The sequence below is a fragment of the Sceloporus occidentalis genome, unplaced genomic scaffold (assembly GCF_023333645.1).
Source record: "Sceloporus occidentalis isolate IW3139 unplaced genomic scaffold, rSceOcc1.0.p SCAF_20, whole genome shotgun sequence".
Classification (NCBI taxonomy): Eukaryota; Metazoa; Chordata; class Lepidosauria; order Squamata; family Phrynosomatidae; genus Sceloporus; species Sceloporus occidentalis.
This window is the reverse complement of record NW_028317000.1, coordinates 12,509,559-12,529,916: the sequence shown is the minus strand read 5'-3', so window position 1 is coordinate 12,529,916 and position 20,358 is coordinate 12,509,559. Positions and strand designations below refer to the sequence as shown.

The window sequence follows — 20,358 nt, the reverse complement described above, 5'->3', positions numbered from 1 at the left end:
GAAAGGGTTTCAGTAGACTACTGAGTGCAAGGCCAGGGTTGATGCGCGATATTTGGAGAGAGGCCTTTGATAAGAGAAAAGCTTGGAATGTGGCATAGGTTGCAAAGGCATAAGCAATCAGATTTTGATGGATTCAGAGTTCTTAGTCCTGATTGAATGAATTTTTGTATGTTTACAACCGTTTACATCCAATAAAATATTGTCACAGAAAGTCTTTGCTAAAATGTCTATCAAAAGGAGGACTTCACTTTTTTTATTCTTTATCTCAGGAGTGAATTAGGATCCAAATCCTAAACTGAGATCTTGCTAGCAACATTCTTTACGAAACTGGGTCTTCCTTGCTTGTTTGCTGTTCTGTTCAAGAACCCATCATTTAAATTGGTTTATTTATATTGAATTCCTGGCTTGTTTCACAGTCAATTGTGAAGGAAAAACCAGTCTTCTTTTCTGATTCATCATAACATAGAGAAAAGAATACTTCATTTAGTTCCATGTGGATCTGGAATTAGGGTTGCCATAACTTGCTACCACCAAACCAGGACAAAACGTTTTTTAAAAAAGGTAGGACAAAATGTAGGGCAACATTTAGGAACACCCCCCGTCCATCCTCCTGCCTGAGAGGGAGTGACCAGGCAGGCCCAGCTCCACCAGGGCTAGCCTGAAGAAGAAGAGCCCTCCCTCCAGTCCATCTGCCTTGGCCCAGGCCTCAGAGGGAGAGAAGACCACTGGACCTCATCCCCTTCCCCACCACCATTCCCTTCTCCTTTTGTGTCGTGTCTTTTACATTGCAAGCCTGAGGCAGGGAACCGTTTATTATCCCAACGGTTGTAAGCCGCCCGGATTCCCAGTGATTGGGTGGCATATAAATAAATCCTATTATCTTTATAATGTGTATAAAACCTTTTCTTCAAAGTACAGTCTTACCCCAATAGGTAGCAATGTGGGAATAGTTGTCTGTTTTGGTTTCAGTCTCTTAGATTGTAAGCCTGAGGGCATACCTGAAGTTGACTTTGTATATTCTCTAACATTTTCTTATGTTTATTCAAGTAATCTTGGGCCTTGAATGTTTTTATTCTGCTATCTTTCATTTGGTCTACAAGATCAAGAACCACCGACAGTTCACTTTCAGGCTAGAGACAAAAGAGACACATTATTAGTTAGTTGGCACCCATTTGAACTCTGCTCCCTCCCAGGTAGCCTTGCCGTATCCCGTTTGCTCCCTGGACAGTCACGGATTGGAGGGTTTAAAACTTGTCCCGCCCGTTTAGGCACTTTCCACCCTCCAGTCCCGGGTTCCTGCTTGTCAATCTCCAGCCAAGACTTTTGATTGACAATCTGTGCCTGCCTGGAACAGGCAGGATTGGCTCTTTCCCGCCACCTGACCACCTGAGTCACGCCCCCTCCTCCTCCTCCTCCTCCTCCTCCTCCTCCTCTCCCAGGAGCTCAGGCAGCAGCCAAGATGGCTGCCTCCAGGCAGAGGGAGAGGATGCATGGCATGGAGGAAGCTTCCAGGTGTGGCAGCCTGCCTTTCCTAATGCCTGCCTTGTTCTCCAAGGAGGAGATTTTACCACTCCATTGAGGGAATGTCTTCTGTCTCTTCTTCTTTTTCTGACTTCTTCGTGGGAAGTTCATTAAATACGGGGATAGGGCACCATTATCTATTGGTGGTAGGTTTGGGACCTTACTCTCCCTTTGGTTTTTGGATTTTTTTCCCCACCAGAATAGATTACATTGAATCCTAATATATATATATATAAATTTAAATTTAAAATGTTATTGTTAAGCTTTCTTAATGTACAACACACAACATACATATTCTGGTATCATTAGGGCCTGAAATGGCAGGCCAAAATAAAGCTGCTTCGGGTCACTTTGGAGGGACGCTGTTTCAATGACACACGCATCTTAAGAGGCCAGAAGCTGTATGCCAATGTTGACACAAAATGTCGTACTTTTTGGCTGTTCTTTATAATAAACGGAAAATCTGGCATCTTTTTCTTTCATTTCCATTGATAATTCCACTGTTATCTTGCTCCAGTCTTTAGGACTGGAGCACGGCTTTGGTGCAGCTTCGGGTTGCTTTGGAGGGATGCTGTTTCAATGATGCACGCATCCTAAGAGTCCGGAAGCCATGCCAATGCCATGCTCCAGTCCTAAGAACACCAGTGTTGGCACAGCCTCAAAAAAGGAGATTTCACCACTCCATTGAGAGAATGTCTTCTTCTTCTTTTTCTGACTTCTTCGTGGAAAGTTAATTAAATACGGGAATAGGGCACAATTATGTTACCTCAGTTGGTGGTAGGTTTGGGACCTTACTCTCCCTTTGGATTTTGGATAGTTTTCCCCCCCACCTGAATAAGATTAAAATAAAAAAGGTTATGTCGTGGAATCACAGATCACAGACCAAGAATTTATGCCCCCATCTGCCCTCCTGATACAGTCCCAAACCTTATGCTAGGCATAGTGCCTGCAATGGCCATGGCAGAGGCCTCATGGCAATGCCTGCCCCGAGCGAGGGCATTAGATCTGGCAAAGATTTCTTGGTGGCTGGAGAGAGAGGGCCCCTGGTACTCACCCTTCTCCTGTGTCTTCTGGCTGGCTTGCCTCTCTGCCCTTGGCCCTGTTTCAGGCTGGGCAGAGATGATGCAGAGAAACTCTTTGCTGTCGCTTTTGACCCCGGCCCTAAATGGGCTGGGCAGAGATGTTGAGAAGCGAAACACATTCCGCTGGAGTGCTAGCCAGGACAAGACTGGCCTTCTAAGTTTGGGCTCACCGGAAGGCCTCTCTTTGGCAACTGATCAGGACCATGGGCAAGAGACATCACCCAAAACAAATCTCCTAACACTGAGAGCCTTTAGGGCTGAAGGGTGGGGTAAACATACAACAACAACAACAATAATAATAGTACCTCTGATCCCATTATGGGGAGGGTGAGATTACTTTTCTGGATTGGCAAATGCGGAATTTTTTGATAAAACCTTCTCGTCATGCACTGTAAGGACAGGTTGCATACAGTATTTCTTTGAAGTTGTCTGTTCAGTTGACAGGCCAAAATAAAACTGCTTCAGGTCACTTTGGAGGTATGGTGTTTGGAGGCCAGGATGGAGCCAGGTGCCTTCTGGGAAGGGCTCAGTTCCTTCCTCAGATAGGAAGACCAATACCTTTAGACCTATGGGAACATACATGGAAAATTAATCAAAAGTTCACAAAATGTAATACACTAAAAGAGAATGATTTAAAGGTGTTTCACAGATGGTATCTAACTTCATCAAGGCTTTCCAAAATGTCTAAACACCACGATGGTAAATGCTGGAAATGTAAGGAAAAAATTGGCACCATGTACCACAATTGGTGGCAATGTATATCAATTAAAAAAAATTGGCAAGGCATACACAAAGAAATCCAGAAAATATTACAACTAAACATCCCTCTCTTACCAGAATTATTCTTATTAAATACAGCAGATATGATCCAACCTAAACTGAATTCAAATAAAACCAGCTTGATCCTGTCTATGATCTCTGCAGCCCGAATTGTATTAGCCAAATATTGGAAATCTAGAACGATCCCCTCTATAGAGGAATGGAAATTAAAACTTCAAGAATTTTGGAGTATGGATAGACTATCCATGTATGCAGCAGGGAGAACAACACAAGAATATGGAAACAAATGGAAGATAGTCGAAAAAATATGGTATCCAACAGACTAAATAGGTACTATAAAGAGGACGGTTGACAATTTGCAAGTCTAAGCCCTTAAGAGTCAATTACTTATGGATAAGAGTTGGTGAGAGTAGGGGGCCGATATGCAAATGGTACATCATAATCTACCAGGTTGTGATATATTCAGTCTTGAATTTATAATAAACAACAGGTTTATTGCTTTAATAACAGCTTAAATAGACATCCTTTTAGTTCACGTGTCCTCCATTTAAAAATATGTCCTACATTTGAGCCTAAATTTCATACCTCAATAACAAGTTGTCTTATTTCCTCAAGTTGACTGAATATTTCATCCTCATAGGATTGTTTCTCTAAGAAACGTTCCTGTATCTTTCTTTCCTGGCTGTCTATGCTGTTTCGGATTTCATTCAGTAATTTGCTGTGATTGGCAGCTGGATATAAAAAGAAAAGAGAAACATTGGCGCGTTCCAGACGCCCTAAGCCTAGTACATACAAAATGGTGGTGCCCTATACACATGGGTTCACCATCACTGATCTAGATATATTTATGTTTGACTTCAGACCTGGCTATTGGATGGAGATGGCTTTTGCTGCCTTGGTAGACAGCCTATGCCAGGATGAATCATGGAATGACAAAGTCGGATGGGATCAAAAGAGCCATGATTCTAACTCCCTGCCAAATCAGGAATCTACATCCAACAAAGAGAGAGTCCAGCACCGTTCTAGTCTGTTCCACTGTCAGTATCAGAAACTTCTTGCTCATATTTATTTGCATTTTGAGTACATTGGTTTGTGTCTGCTTTAGAAATGCAGAATTCTTCTCTCCACAGTAAACATACCCCAAACAGTTCCTCGCGGGGTCTTAGCGTTCAGACCTTTTACTTGTCTTGGTTACCTTCCCCTCTGTACCTTCCAGCTGGTTGATGTCCTCTTTAAACTGTGGCACAGTGTTTCGGGTTTTGTAGAAAGGTTGCACTCCCTTTGATCCAAACACTGTATTTCTTTTCATGCAGCCTAGAATCGCTTTGGCTTTTCTTGCTGCCCCATCACATTGTTGGCTCATGTTTGGTCCATGATCTGCGTAGTAAGACTCCTAGACCCTTTCCATACAAAATGCTAACCCCTCTCTTCCAGGCAGTTTCAGAAGGTTTCCTTTCCTCTCCTAAGCTCTTCCTAGTTCAGATTTTTTTGGGGAAACAACAACAATAACAATAATAAGTTTTCTCTTGCTGTGCCCCCATGCATTTCAAAATCCATCTTCCGTCAGTGTAAGCTGTCTGTTTGATTGTTAAGGATTCTGTTTCCTTAAATTCATGTTCCACAATGTCTTTGTTCCCTGTTAAGTAATTGTAGAGGGGCTCCCTCACCAAGCGCAGTCTATCTGAATGGATTGCCTTCCATAATTGCTCTGTTCTTTGTTCTTCTGAGGCTGTGAATATGTGACCATCACACTTTCTGGCCCAGATATCTCCGGAGGTGCCTCAATGACAAAGGGGGTGCTTTTCAAATGTTAAGTACTGTATATACTCAGGTATAAGTCTAGAAGTTTTAGTCCAAACATTGACCCCAAAAATGTGGGTCGACTTATCCACGGGTCAATGTAAGTACTGGACTTTAACTCTCTCTCTCTCTCTCTCTCTCTCTCTCTCTCACACACACACACGGGTAGCAATCCTTTTTCTCTGAATAGAGTCTTAGTCCATCCTGGGAGCACCAAAAAGAAGCATGGATCCCTTCTAGTCTCTCACCCATCCAGCCTTTAGGATGAGCGCAAAGAACTTTGACTGCCAGAATTTTCTACGTTCTTTGCCATCGTTTTCCTTGGCATCATCCTTTGTTACATACCCCAAAGTTTTACCCTTGACTTGTCCGTGGGTCATATCAAAATCCATCATTTTGGCCCCAAAACCTGCCCTCAGCTTATACCTGAGGTCGACTTATAGTCGAGTAGAAACGGTAGATCTCTCTCTTTCAGTCACCAGCTTTCCTTTCTGCCGTTCCTCTCCTGTTCAAGGTGGTTTTTTATTGTCAACAAATGGGGGGGGGATTAAAAACTCCCTCTTAAAACTCAAAAGGTTGGCTTTATTTTTATTGTTTTGAGTTTTTTATATGTATTTGTTTTACTTTTCAGCTTTTCCATCCCTGCTTTCAATAAGGGACAGAAAGCATTACACTTTTGTCATTTTCATTCAACGCTGATTTTGTTCCATTTTGCCATATTATTTTTGTTTCGTTTTGATATTACAGTGTTGGAAGCTATTTTAATGTTTCAATGGAGGAGGGAAGAAAGGATGTGACGTTGTTGTCAGGTTTTGTCTTTTGATCAGCAGGCCTAGTGGTCATTGATGTGGTTTTGATTTTGATTCCTTTTTTCTTACGTTCCAGTCACCCTATTTTTGTTTTTCTAAATGATTTTGAAAGTCATTTTGATGTTGTTCTTTTTGCCAAGCAGGAAAACCCAATGGTTAGAGGCAACCTAGCCACATTTTAAAATGAGGGTTTTTTTTAAGGACAATTTTTGTGTCGCTCCTTTGGGCTGCTCCAATTTATTTTATTTTTAATTCTTCATTTGAAGTCTTCTTTTGGTTGTCTTTTCAAAAGAAGGTTTTTGTTTTTGTTTTTAGTCAGTCTAAGATTATGGTCTGATGGTTTCCTTTTTTGCCTCCAAATTTGAATGGTCAAGATAAGAGTTTTATTTTTATCAAAAGAGATGTCCTTCAAGAATGTCCTCCATGGGTTGTCAATATGACTGTTCCAGACCTGAGCCGCCAGTGATTCCCCCCAAAGATGCTTCCAGTCACTAAAGAGGGGCGAGCTGTGCCCTCTACGTGTCCTCCATCGTCCTCCAACATGCTGAGATGTCCAAGTGATGCTGTCTTCTATGCTACACCAAACGCCTGGGATGACATGTCGGGGTCATCCAACCACTGTCCTCCACTCCAGGCTCTAGGTCTGATCCTGCACACCAACAACGTTGTTCCTGTTACTCCCAATGTTCCCACAAAACTACCTGCCACTGGACCCCCTAAATCACAGTTTCCTGCTGCAGCATCTTTGTTCCTGACTACTTTCAGAGGCCACGGTCAATTCCCTGGTCTACTTCAGACCTTCAAAAGCCTCCACAAAAGAAGGACTCCAATCTACCTCAGCAAAACCAATCTTCCAAACGCCCCAACTTCCATCACTGTGCTGCTTTAGCTCCATGGACACTGCTCATGCCTCCTGGGTGTGTAAACACAAACGGATTCGATTGGCCTCCTCCATGTTCCAGAGGCCTCCCTACAGTGCCTCACATCAGCCACCGGCACACCAAGGGGCTAGTCCACCATTTTGGTTGGTCCGCTCCTGATTGGAGCCTGGTTTTTCTAAAACTTTCTCCAATCCGGCTCACATTTGATGGACATGTTGCGATACACCTTCTACACCACTACGCAACCTGCACAAAGATTCATGGACATTGGTTCCTTTTTTGGTTTGGCTGTTGATGCCATCCTGATCCTGGACTTTGCTATACGCTGCCTCAAGCCCGTTTGGACAGTGGTCCATGGACTCAAAAGTCTTCTTGATGTGCCTTTCTCCTTTTAAAACTCATACATGCTTGTGTTTTAATGCTCATATTTGTTCTTCTGATTACTGTTAAAATGTATGCTCATATAAGTTTATGTTTTGATGTCTCTTTAAGTTCAGTCATGATACCTATAGATAGTTCTGTTTCTAATTCCTTTTGGTGCCTTATTTTGCCTTCCATCCTATGGTTCTTTTTAGACACATCTATTGAATGTTGTGTCCATATTGCCTGCTATTGCCTGAATTATTGCTTAAGTTTGCTCTATCTTAGCTATGGTTATGATTGCTTCCTTTGTTTTGATGTTTGTTTCATATATATGATTTTATCTTAGTTACTGTTTTTATGATTTACTCTAATGTATAGTTTTGTTTTGCTCTGTTTCAGACACATATTGCATGCTGTGTCCAGATTGCTTACAGGTTGCCTCTGTTAGCTTTACATTGGCCAATTGTCCTAATTATATATTGGGTTCTGTTATACAAAGTAGATAAATGGGTTCCAGTGGGAATGCCCCAAGATAGTTACACGAGGCTTTACTGACCAAAATTATCCACCTGAGCTTTGGGTTAGACTCCCCAAATTCTCACACCTAAATATGTTGGCGAAGATAATTGGATGTGAAGACCTCCTACTGTCCCAGCCTTGCTTGAACGTAGAGAGTCTTCAAAAGAGGGGCATTGTTACCAGCATTGGAGCCTTAAAATCCTAAATGTGGATGACTTTTCTTCTGATGACCCTATACAGAGTGCCTGATGGGATACTTGACATAGAGTTCTCCATCCCTGCAAGATGGGCAGGTCATGTATGCTATTGAAACATAGATCAAAGAGGCCCAGATAGGAGTTGCCAACAGAAAAGAGTCATTCACACCTTTGAGGCAGATTTATGGCCAGGATGCTTTGCCAGGCCAGAACCATGCTCACCTTGGATGACCATTCTCACCTTGAAGACTCCTATAGATCAAGCAACCTTTAATACAGAGATTTGCCTTTGCCTTGAAATATAGAAACAACTCTTCGCCTGAGGCAAGATTTTGCCTATTTAAGGTGCCTCAAATCTTTTGTAATTGTTCTGGGTTAGAATCCAGACAGGCTTCATATGGGTCAGATTCCAATATAGTTCCAATTCACTTCCCCTCCCTTCCTTCCCCTCAGTGTTGCTGACTCTTCATCAATCTGGACCTCTGGAGCACCTCCAAAACAGGTGAATATCCCCATTAGAAAGCCTCGTGTTATCTATCCAACGCTAACTTACTATATTCCTGAGTTCTTGGATGATTGTGTGAGTGTATGGTTGTCTTATGTGTGTATGAATAATAAACAGTATTCGGTTTTCATAAAACTTGTCTTTGATGATGATTATTATCTTGGCAACCTTTGTATACACAGGACTAGAGACCGCTCCTCTATTTGAGCTAATGATAAATTCCCCAGACCAAGATCTCCTTATTACACTAGCATGCCTTCCTTCCACTCCCATTATTTGCATCCATTAAGACCAGTACCTTACCTGCTTCAACTTCAAACTAAACATCCTTGAGATGTTTTATCTCGGAGATTTTTTTCCATTGACATGGAGTCATGAAATGTACAATTGTCTAGATGTGCTGCAAACCCCCTCTTTTTATTTAAGATTTCATGACAGGATTTGGTGGCAGGCGGAAGGAGGAAAGTAAGCTTTGACAATTTAGTTCTGAAAAGCACAGGTGTTAGTTTGAAGGGATTTGAGCATCCTCTCTTTTGGAAGCAGCGACAGCAGCTTTGCACCAGGAACAGCACAACAGTAGAAGTAAGTTCCTGAGAGACTGAAGTGCCTTCTGGAAAGCTTTTGGTTTTGCCCATGAGTTGGCTTTAGGGTTTTGGTGGAGAGGAGAAATGACTGAATGCCGTTAAATTTGGGGGGAAGGAGACTTAGTAGATGGGCCACAAAATAGGTAGCAGAACAAGGCGGACAAGAGATGGCATAGAGAGAGTTAGAAACATTTCCTATGGACAATAGATGGGCCTGCTTCATCATATTCTTGCTTGCTTATCCACATTTGCTGGAAAGTAGAGAGGGAAGCCAAGATGGAGCCACCAATCCACACAGAGTACTTCCGTTCAGGAGGAGCAATGATCTGTAGCAGGAAAGAAGTTACAAATTAAAAAAAGGAATTAAAAATTGGTTTACTGGCCATCCTATTCCATTTATTTTATTCTGTTACACTTTGCCCTGCTTTTACATAACAAAGCTCCTAAGGTAGCAGAAAGTCCACTGAAAGTCCAGTTTGGAGATATGCCTTCACAACCTTCCTAAAAGTGACAATTGTTTGACTTCTTCACTGCTTAGAATTCAGTGCTGAAATTTCCCTACGTGACAATCTTAAAGCAGTTTAGCAGATAATATTTAAGTGGATATCTGCAAATTCCAGGCTTCTGTATGACACATGTCTCTTAGAGTGGTTTCAGACAGTTTCACCTGTGTAGTGTGGATATGTTCCATATTTTAATCAAGGCTTCTTGAAACCTGTTGATAGGAATGGGGCTTTGACTGGAGCTAGAAAGGTCCAAGTATGTATTCCCTGACTTGTTTCCCTAACTGGCATGTTGTTGTTATGTGTCTTCAAGTTGCTTCTGATTTATGGCAACCCTAAGGTGAATTATCAGGTGGTTTTCTTGGTAAGATTTGTTCAGAGGAGGTTTGCCATGGCCATCCCCTGAGGCTGTGAGAGTGTGACTTGCCCAAGATCACCCAGTGGGTTTTATGGCCAAGTGGGGAATCGAACCCTGGTTTCCAGAGTCACAGTCCAACACTCAAACCATGATGCCATGAAGGTTGTCTATCCTGAATTGGGAACTGACAAATGAGTCCATAATTGTGGTATCAGTGATTATTGAGCCTCATCCCTGATATTTACCAGTCTGAACTTAACTTAGATTCCAGAGCTGATATTTGGACAGCTGATATGAGTGTAAATGATTCTGCTCTGGACTTGAATGGTCTCCCAAACTAAGCTTGCTGCATTTTCAGAAGCAGTCTGTTTTTCCTATCAAGGTCTTCTGGTGCTAAACACTGTACACAGAACAGAAGATTGTGCCCTGCTCCCAAAAGGTGATTTCTGTGTTTCCAGTAGAGCTAACTCAGATGGCTGGAGGTTACAATTCCAGTATCTGTTTGCCAGTCTCACCTTGATTTTCATAGTGCTGGGGGCCAAAGCAGTAATTTCTTTCTGCATACGGTCAGCAATCCCGGGATACATGGTGGTGCCGCCAGAGAGGACGTTGTTGGCGTAGAGGTCCTTCCGGATGTCAATGTCACACTTCATGATGGAGTTATAAGTGGTTTCATGGATGCCTGCTGACTCCATCCCTGGATGGAAGGTAAGACTTTGGAATTATGATGGCATATTTGAAGGATGTCATGCTAGGTATTCGGGTCTGTTATGCAAGGCTGTATTTTGTAATTAAAACCCTTGTTAGCCACATATTTATCTGTGTCACCATAGGTGACATTAATTCCATTTGGACAAAACAGCAAGCTTGGAGGTAAGGGATGGATCACTTTGTCTGTCTGCAGTCAGCATGGAGTCAGACTAACTGACAGGGGCAGGAGAGATCTTTCAGCAGACAACATTCTTCTAGTGATTACAATATAGCTGGGTTAAACTTAATTTCCTCCAGTTTTTAATTATCAATTTAGAATGCTTTAATATTGGGTTATACTTGAAAGTCAAGTCTTTTCTCAGGTTTACTAGGTATGATTACACTAAAATATTTTAGAGAACTTAAAGATGCTAAAATTTGGGAAACGTTTTACTCATTTATTCATCCTTTCAGAGGTTTAGGGCTAGTTTTTTTATTTTGTCAAATTAATAGGAAGACCAGAAACTGCGCCTGTTGACTTATGGCGGCTCCATGAATTTCATAGGGTCTTCTTTGGCAAGATATACTCAGGTAGTTTTGTCTGTTTGTTCCTCTGAAATATAGCCTATAGCATTTAGTATTCATTGACGGTCTCCCATTCAAATACTAAAGGGAACGCTGACTCTGATTTCTGATGGATGCGAGGAAGAGAACTATCCACATTTTCTGTCACATTGCTACCTGACCAGGACTTTGTGCAGTTTCCCATCCAGTCTGGGCATGTATGTAATTCTTAGTTAAACTCCATTCCCTTCCATACATCTTCATGAAGCAGGCAATTCCTTGGGGTTGCTTCAGCATGTAAAGGGAGTTTGAAGAAAGAAAGGATTGCAGGGACAGGGTGCCCAAGACCAGTAGGTCTTTTTCAGGAGATTCTCAGAGGTTTGCCAAGAGCAAAAGTCAAAGGATTTGGTGATGGGGTTGTGTTACAGCAGCTGCTCTAAGGTGGTGGAGCTTCCCCCATCATTTTGGAGAGGGTATCCTTCCACCATCCTGACATTTGCAGCCTCCTTGTCTATATTGGGTAGAAAAGAAAGCAGCGAAGAAGCCTACCCAAGAGAGATCATCTGTCACCTCCACCCACAGTCAAAGCCTCAGGCCTGATCTGTAAGCAGAATGTCCATCCGATATCCCTCTGGTATAATCAAGACTCCTACTCTGTTTGGTTTCTCAACAAATCCTGGTGTGTGTCAGTTACGGTTTAGCCATCGATACAATCCTGTGCCATTTTTGGCAGTCTTGAAGGAACATATTGACCTTTTAGGCTACTGGCATATTACACACACTCAGAGAGAGAGAGAGAGAGAGAGATCACCCCAGCTTACAAACATCCATTAGAATCATAGAGTTGGAAGAGATCCCAAGGGCCATCCAGCCCAACCCCATTCTGCCATGCAGGAATTCTCAATCAAAGCATCCCCGACAGATGGCCATCCAGCCTCTGTTTAAAGACCTCCAAGGAAGGAGACTCATTTCCATTATGTGACAAGGTCCCTTATAAAGAAACTGACTGGGGTGCTATCAATACGGGCATAAACAGAAGCAGGTGTTGGGTTGAGGGGAATAAAGGATGAGTGAAGAATACTTCATCCATATAGTCAGTAAATCAGCAGAATGGATAAAGGAGAAAAGTAAATAGATTAGGTGTCTTCTTTGCTGTCTCTGCCAGTGACAGGCCAAGGTCTCTGTTCATTTAAATATATATTTATTATAGTTGTGGCAGAGGAGTCTTTAACAAGGTGTACTAGGGGTTTTATTTGCTATCCTTTAAACCCTGTGCTGGGTTTAAATATGAGCTATAAATTAAATAAATAGATTAAAATATCCAAAAGTGCTTATCCTTTGAAATGCCTAAGCAGCTCGTTTTACTACAAGCAACAACAAGGACTTCAGCTCTTGTTGAATCTGGGGAACTCATTGCTACCAGCTGATTGGTGGACATTGGCACAACCTAGTCCCCATAACTTTATGATGATTGGGGAAGATGGGAACTGCAGGCCAAAAATATCTAGAAGGATCACACTGGATGAATACCCCTTGTGCTTGTTTTGTCAGCACAGAATTGGATTAGCTCCCTATTACCACCACCACTAGACCAGAGACTTGAAAAGGGGTGATAGTGGTTTGCAAAATCAAGTTCTGCTGAAGACCTTCTACTCTTACCGATAAAAGAGGGCTGGAAAAGGGTCTCTGGGCATCGGAAACGTTCATTGCCAATGGTGATCACTTGCCCATCGGGTAGCTCATAACTCTTCTCCAAAGAAGAAGAGGAAGCAGCAGTAGCCATCTCATTCTCAAAGTCCAAAGCCACATAGCCTAGTTTTTCCTTGATGTCACGAACAATCTCCCGTTCAGCTGCAAGAAGATGGAAAATGATTTGTTTTATTATATGTAATAACAATGATATGTAATGAGAGCCAATGTGGTGTAGTGGTTTGAGTACTGGGCTATGACTCCGGAGAGCTCAGCCATGGAAACCCATTGAGTGACCTCAGGTGAGACGCACTCTCAATCCCCAAAACCCCATGATATGGGATTACCATAAATCAGAAATGACTTGAAGGCACACAACAGCAACATATGTAATCCTACAGTCAAAAGAAGCAACCTCCTGATTCCCTGGACTCTTGGAGATTATGGACTTAAACTTGAAGCAACACCCTTACCAGTGGTAACAAAGGAATAGCCACGCTCAGTTAGGATCTTCATCAGATAGTCAGTGAGATCACGGCCGGCCAGATCCAAGCGCTGAATGGCATGAGGCAAGGCATAACCCTCATAGATGGGTACATTGTGGGTGACGCCGTCCCCTGAATCCAGCACTATCCCTGCAAGAGAAGGCATCCAAACTGGTTAGAGGGCTGAAGAGGGAGACAGAACAATTTAAAAAGAAGAGACAGTGAAGAGAAATCGTGATTCACAGTGGGACCATCAGTTTTGCAGATCTCCTTTGCTATCGTCTTACCAGTGGTACGGCCGGAGGCATAGAGGGACAGCACAGCCTGGATGGCCACATACATGGCAGGCACGTTGAAGGTCTCAAACATAATCTGGGTCATCTTCTCCCGGTTGGCTTTGGGGTTGAGAGGAGCCTCAGTCAGGAGGGTGGGGTGCTCCTCAGGGGCCACACGGAGCTCATTGTAGAAAGTGTGGTGCCAGATCTTCTCCATGTCATCCCAGTTGGTGATGATGCCATGCTCAATGGGGTATTTCAGGGTCAGAATGCCTCTCTTGCTCTGAGCTTCATCTCCTACATAGGAGTCTTTCTGGCCCATGCCCACCATGACACCCTGGAAACAAGCAGAAATGGTTGAGGCTTCTTTTCAGAAACATTGCCCTATTATGTGTACACTTTCTTCTAAATCCTTAATATCCTCTCCTTTGTTACTTGGTGGTATGTGAAATGCACACTGCACCTATCCAGGGAAACATTATACTGGCCAGAGTATTGAACTTGGACTTGAGAGATCCAGGTTCTAGTTCTCATCTGGGTGGACTTGGTCAATCCACTGAGCGACCTTTGGGATCTTCTTCAGCCTTATCTATGTCACAGGGTTGTTGTCTTTAATGCCTGTACTAGTTTGTTTTAGCTATTTTATATTAACATATATGTAACCTGCTTTAGTTCCCATATTAAGAGAAAAGTGGGACATAAATTAAATAAATTGTGAGTCTAGCGTGGAATAAGAAAGGAAGATGTGCGCCATCTGGCATTCACTAGAAACAAGGTAGGATTTAAATGTATTAAATGTCCGGTCTTCTTCTTTAACATATCCTCATCACCCTTTATGGATGGGAGAGCTGGACGGTGAAAAAGGCCTATAGAAAGAAAATCAGTTCATTTACGATATGGTGCTGGAGAAGAGGAAACCATGGACAGCCAAGAAGATAAACACATGGATTTAGAGCAGATCAGGCCCGAACTATTCCTGGAAGGCAGGATGATTAAAATGAGGGTGTCCTACTTTGGCCACATCATAAGGAAAAATGAATCAATTGAAAAGACAATGATGCTAGGAAAAGTAAGAGAGGGAGACCATATGCCAGATGGTTAAACTCAAATCACAAGCCTCAGCCTGCAGGACTTGAGCAGAGAAGTTTTGAAGAGCAGGTCTTGGAGATGTCTCATCCACAGGGTCTCCATGAAGCAAAGTCAATTTGAAGGCAGTTAATCCAACAAGGATGCAAGAAGAGTCCTCTATTTTAAGATTCTGTTTTAAATCAGCCTTTTCATAGAATCATGGAATTGGAAGAGACCGCAAGGGTCATCCTATCCAACCCCATTCTGCCATGCAGGAATTCACAATCAAAGCATCCCTGACAGATGGCCATCCAGCCTCTGCTTAAAGACTTCCAAGGAGGGAGACTCCACCATTTTCTGAGGGAGTGTGTTCCACTGTCAAACAGCCCTTACTGTCAGGAAGTTCCTCCTAATGTTGAGGTGGAATTTCTTCTCCTGTAGCTTGCATCCATTGCTCCAGGTCCTATTCTCTGGAGCGACAGAAAACAAGCTTGCTTCATTCTCAATAGGACACCCCTTCAGATACTTAAACAGGGCTATCATATCACCTCTTAACCGTCTCTTCTCCAGGCTAAACATCCCCAGTACCCTGAGTCGTTCCTCATAGGACATGCTTTCCAGACCCTTCACCATTTTAGTTGCCCTCCTTTGGACATGCTCCAGCTTCTCAATTTTGAAATGTTTGTCCCGGTTTAAAGAGAGGACCCCAGGAAGGATGAGCCCTGGAGACCTCAACATTGCCCATCCACAGCAAGTAGTGCTTAGGCTGTGAACTGAGCAGCCTGGTCATAATCTGCTTTCTCATAGCGAGATGTATTTTTACTGAAACGGTAGTACTGTAATTATTTCCAAATGTGCACCGACACATGCACATTAACATATATAGATCTTCAGCGTTTGTCCTCTTCTTTAGGGTATGTGGAACAGGCATCCTACTTGCTGGGTTGGGACTTTGCAAGGAGCGGTGTCTGTGAAAGAACTTCTGAGCTGTTGCTCAAAGGAGGAGCCACCTCAAGTGGCGCGAGAGAACTGGGTTCTCTTTTCCCCCCTCAGTCCAACTCCAAAATTAAGAAGTGACCCAGCAGCTGTTTAAGGGCATAACTTCACCTCAGAGAAAACATGATCCCTTTGGAACTCCAAGAAGCAAATCATCTATTAATTCCCCAGGCAGGAAATTCTCAGGGACACCCCCTGCTGTTGCAAGGTTGCCTCTTGGGAGAAAGGGTGACCTTAATGGTCCTTTGAGGCCATAGATAATGAGAAAGGAGTTAAAACAGGACTCTGCCTGCATCTCTTCCTGCCACCTAAACCTGGAAGGAAGAGGTTTGCTTGGAAGGTAGTTGGCAGCACCATGAAAGCGCCCAAAATATGGCATCATGGAATGCAAGTGCCTCCTGGTTTCAAGGGTTCAGCCATGCGAAATGTGAATTGTTGCTATTATTCTGAAATACACTCATCCCTCCACATTCGCTGGGGTTAGGGGCATAGGACCCCCACCCATGAATTTGGGAAAACCGCAAACATCAAAAACACTGTTTTTACTTGTGAGAACACCTCTCTAGGAATCTATAGGTCCTGCAGTTCAACTCTGTGGTCAACATCTGCCGGACACTGGCCATAAAACTTCACTGGAGGAGCAACAAAGGCCTAGCGGAGTGTTCTCTCTAGGAACCTCTAGGTCCTTCAGTGAGACTTTTGGTTCAAGTTGACCACAGAGTTGCACTGGAGAACCTAGATATTCCTAGAGAGAACATATGAATAAAATCCGTGAATAATCAAAGCTGCAAATGTCAAAGCCGCAAATGTGGAGAGATTAGTGTAGTCATTATTAATATGGTTTAAATGTACAACACCTTTTGGCCTCTGAGCCCCAAACTAGTGTGCTGTATAACATAAAGCTACCCATTCAGTCAAGCAAGAAGTTGCTCATCGTGTTTTTAAGAAGCAGCAACAACTCAGAGTTGGTTGCATTTTTAAATAAAGTTTCTCAAGTTTAAATATCAAAGTATGATCTCAGCAGTTCTGCCTCTTGCAAAACTGAAAGAAACACCAAAAAGGAACATTTCCCAACCTGAAGAATTAAGTGCTTCTGCCCAGTTCTAGCTATTAAGAGGTTCATAACTTATCAAGTGTGGGGCAGCTGGTCTTTAGTATGGAAAGGAAGGTTGTCAGTACATTCTCAACTTTTCCAAGGATGCCCTTTCTCCAAGCATACATTTCTGGATCTCAGCATCATCCACTCCAATTTAGGCATAGTCTTCACAGATCAATATAAAGAGCTAGTTGCTCTTTCTTTACAGGACTACAGTGGCTACTGGATAAAATTGCCTTTAGTGCATCATTCAAATTAAATCCTGCAACAGCCCCAGGTAGCCTTACTTGGTGTCTTGGGCGTCCGACAATGGAAGGGAAGACGGCTCTGGGGGCATCGTCACCAGCAAAGCCAGCCTTGACCAAACCGGAGCCGTTGTCACACACCAAGGCGGTGGTTTCCTCGTCGTCACACATTATGGTGGCTCACTGAGGAAGAGAAAATGGCAGTCAGGGTTGCATTTGAGAGTTTTATGCTCTCTTTGTTTGGACTACAGCTCCTAAAACAGCATGCATTGGGTGATGTACTCTGAAGAAGATTTTTCAAGCTCTATTTTAGGACTGACCCTCATTAATTTCTCTTTGAAAGCTAGCATGGTAGAGTGGGTTGAGTGTCGGACTATGACTGTGGAGACCAGGGTTCAAATCCTGGTTCGGTCATGGAAACCCACTGGGTCCCTCTCAGCTTCAGAGGGAGGCAATGACAAACCCCTTTGAGCAAATCTTGCCAAGAAAACACTGTGATAGTTTCTGCTTAGAGCCGCCATAAGTTGGAAATTACTTGAAGGCCCACAACAACAAAACTTCACTTGGCTCTCTTTTCTGTCCCTAGCACCTTCTCTCCCAAGTCATGAGTGAATGGGATCAGCTATAAAAATGTGGTAATGCGTAAGCATTGCCAGTAAATGTCCCATGGACAACCCTGGCCATGTCCAGTTGAAGGATTTCAGGTGTTGGGAAAGCCACCCAGGAAAGTCACTACAAACTAGAATAGACAGTAAGGGACTAGATGGGATCAGTGTAATCCAGAAGAAATCAGGTTTCCCTATATTTCAGTGGAGCATAGCTTGATAGCAGAGCACCTGTTTTGCATTCAGTCAAGTCCCAGAATCTAAAGGCTGGAAAGACCCTTCTCTGCTTCATTGCTGTTCACAGCAGGCAACACTGCATCACAAGGAAACCTCTCTAGGTTCCTCTGTATTTGGCTGGCTCTTGGTGGAACACTCTTGCATACCAAAGGTCCCAGGGTTAATCCTTGTCATCTTCACTTTAAAAGATAATCAGGTAGCAAGTGGTGGTAATAAGAGCCTTCCAGGAATAGGGAGACTAGAGGTTTTGGACTCCAGCTGCCATGAGCCTAGCCTGCATGGTCTATGCTGTAAGAGACTACTAAATCCAGATAGAGAAATAATCTGAGCAGCTGCTTTATAGCTGCTCAGGTTATTTCTCCATCTTGCTATAATGTCTGCTCACAAGTCAACGTCTGGCAAGGTTTCTTCTTAATGTTAATAAAATCTTCCTGTTTGTTGCATAATGGCATTTTATAGCTTAGTTGCAACTAGGGCCTGCCCCTTTTGTTCTCTGCAAGGAGTGTTAAATTGCTGGTTGCTTGCTAACACAAAGCCAAGCTAAGAAAAAAAAGCAATAATTGTCCTAAACCAGCAAAGAAGAAGGAATTGTTATCCTGGGGAAAAAAACCTCTGTAGTACTTTGTCCACTCTGTGACTTGGACAGGATGGTAATGTTATGTAGCCCCCTTTTAAACCCCCACATCCAAAACATGCCAAAATTCAGGTTTGAAATGCATGCAACCCCTCCACCCACTCACACATTTGCACTGTTAGCTAAGAGAAGCTTTGGAGTTTAGGGGGGAATGGGCTCATCTAGACTAAAGTCAACACAAAAGCATTTGGAAGAACAGAGTAATGTTGGGTAGAATTCAAAGATATAGCCATCTTAGTCTAGAATCAGTAAGAAGAGAGATCTTGTAGCACCTTTGAAAGAAAGAAGTTGGCAGCAGAAGGTTTCGGAGACTTCAGTCTACTTCCTCAGCATCAGATGCGTTTAGGAAGTAGGCAGAAGTCTACGAAAGCTCATGCTTCCCACTTTTTTCTTTTCAGTCAGTCTCAAAGGTGCTACAAGATCTCTCTGCAGGGTAATGTTTGTCTTTCTGTTCTCTATCCCCTTGTATGGAGTCTCAGCCCCAAAGAAGTTTCAGTTAGAGCAACTCCGAATGGTACTTACCGGCTCTCGCGGTGGTCCAGAGCAAGGAAGAGGAGGATAGCTCTGCTGGAGTTGCCTCTCTGTGATTTATACCTCTGACCTCCCACTGTCCCTTCTCCTCTGTCCCCTACCCATGGCCTCTCCCACACGCTCTCTGCTTCTGCGGAGGGTCGAGGAGCACTTCACACATGCCATATTTGGACACGTTCCAGGCCACCTGTCACTTGGGCCTTTCATGGGCATTCATGGCCAAGCTGCTGAAGAAGCCTGAGCCCACCCACCCACCCACTTCTCTACCAGGCTGGCCTTCTTATTTTTCAGGCCCTTGTAAGGCTAAAAAAGAGGAGACCCCCTGCTTGAAGTAACCATGGCAAAAGTCATTCCTTAGCCATGTACAGCAGTGACACCCATGCACAAGAATCTCTCTGTCTACAAGCTCATAAGATCCGTTGGGTCATTGGATTTCTTCCGACTGTGGGAGATGGAGGGAAGGAGCTGAGCTTGTGCTTCTCATTTTAAGGCAGTGACAAGAGAAGTGCAAAGCACCATTACTGGTACTTTGTGGGCTGCAGGTTAGTTTCATAGAATCATAGAGTTAAGGGCCATCCAGTCCAACCCCATTCTGCCATGCAGGAACTCACAATCAAAGCATCCTCAACAGAAGGCCATGCAGCCCATGTTTACAGACATCCAAAGAAGGAGACTCCATCACTCTCCATGGGAAGAGGTCACACTGCTGTTAGTGCTGGCATTGGAGTATCTTCTCTTGAATAAATATTGCTCTCTCTTGTGTGTTCCAAGCTTGGCAGCAACAAGAAGAAGTCAGGTCTTTTGCCTCATAGGTGCTCACAGTTCTTAATGTAGACAATAGATAATGAGAAGACCAAATTGCATGCATGCATAAAGATCTTGCAGCACCTGTGAGTCGAGCTTTGTGAAAGAAAGTTGTAGCATGAGTTTTCCTACACCGAGTTTGCTTTCTCAGACACGTTGTTCTGCATCTGAGGAAGTATTAAAGTCTACGAAAGCTCATGCCACAATTTCCTTTGGAAAGTCAAAGATGCCGCAAGATCCCTTTGCATCCTGATATTCCAGACTAACACGGCTTTGCCTCCAAATTACATGTAGTTTGGTTTGGTTCTAGTTGGGAGAGATGAAGGCGTTAATGCACAGGTGAAGCAACATTGGCAGGGGATGATGGTAATGATGGGTTGCAGGGTGGCACAGGGGGCGAGATGGCATGAAGGAGGAGGAGGGGGATGCAGGGGGCCAAGGGGGGTGACATGGGAGTGGTTTTCCACACCAGATCAATTCATAGTGCAATTGAAGTGAGCCTGGAAGCGAATTCTGTGAAGTAACTTTTTTCCGGTT

At 43.4% G+C, this 20,358-nt stretch overlaps 2 protein-coding genes across 2 annotated transcripts in view; one reads left to right on the top strand and one right to left on the bottom strand.

Moving 5' to 3' along the window:
* Positions 1-20,358, top strand: part of LOC149302037 (uncharacterized) — a 38,974-nt gene that overhangs the window by 1,001 nt on the left and 17,615 nt on the right. The gene's annotated exons all lie outside the window — the stretch shown is intronic.
* LOC149302039 (actin, alpha cardiac muscle 1-like) lies at positions 8,872-17,954 on the bottom strand. The gene is made up of 7 exons (XM_089482965.1): positions 17,847-17,954; positions 17,053-17,193; positions 13,618-13,942; positions 13,319-13,480; positions 12,816-13,007; positions 10,418-10,599; positions 8,872-9,367 (listed from the first exon to the last, which is right to left on the bottom strand). The coding sequence occupies exons 2-7, from the start codon at positions 17,179-17,181 to the stop codon at positions 9,224-9,226; spliced, it is 1,134 nt and encodes a 377-aa protein (XP_089339091.1). The 5' UTR covers positions 17,182-17,193; positions 17,847-17,954; the 3' UTR covers positions 8,872-9,223.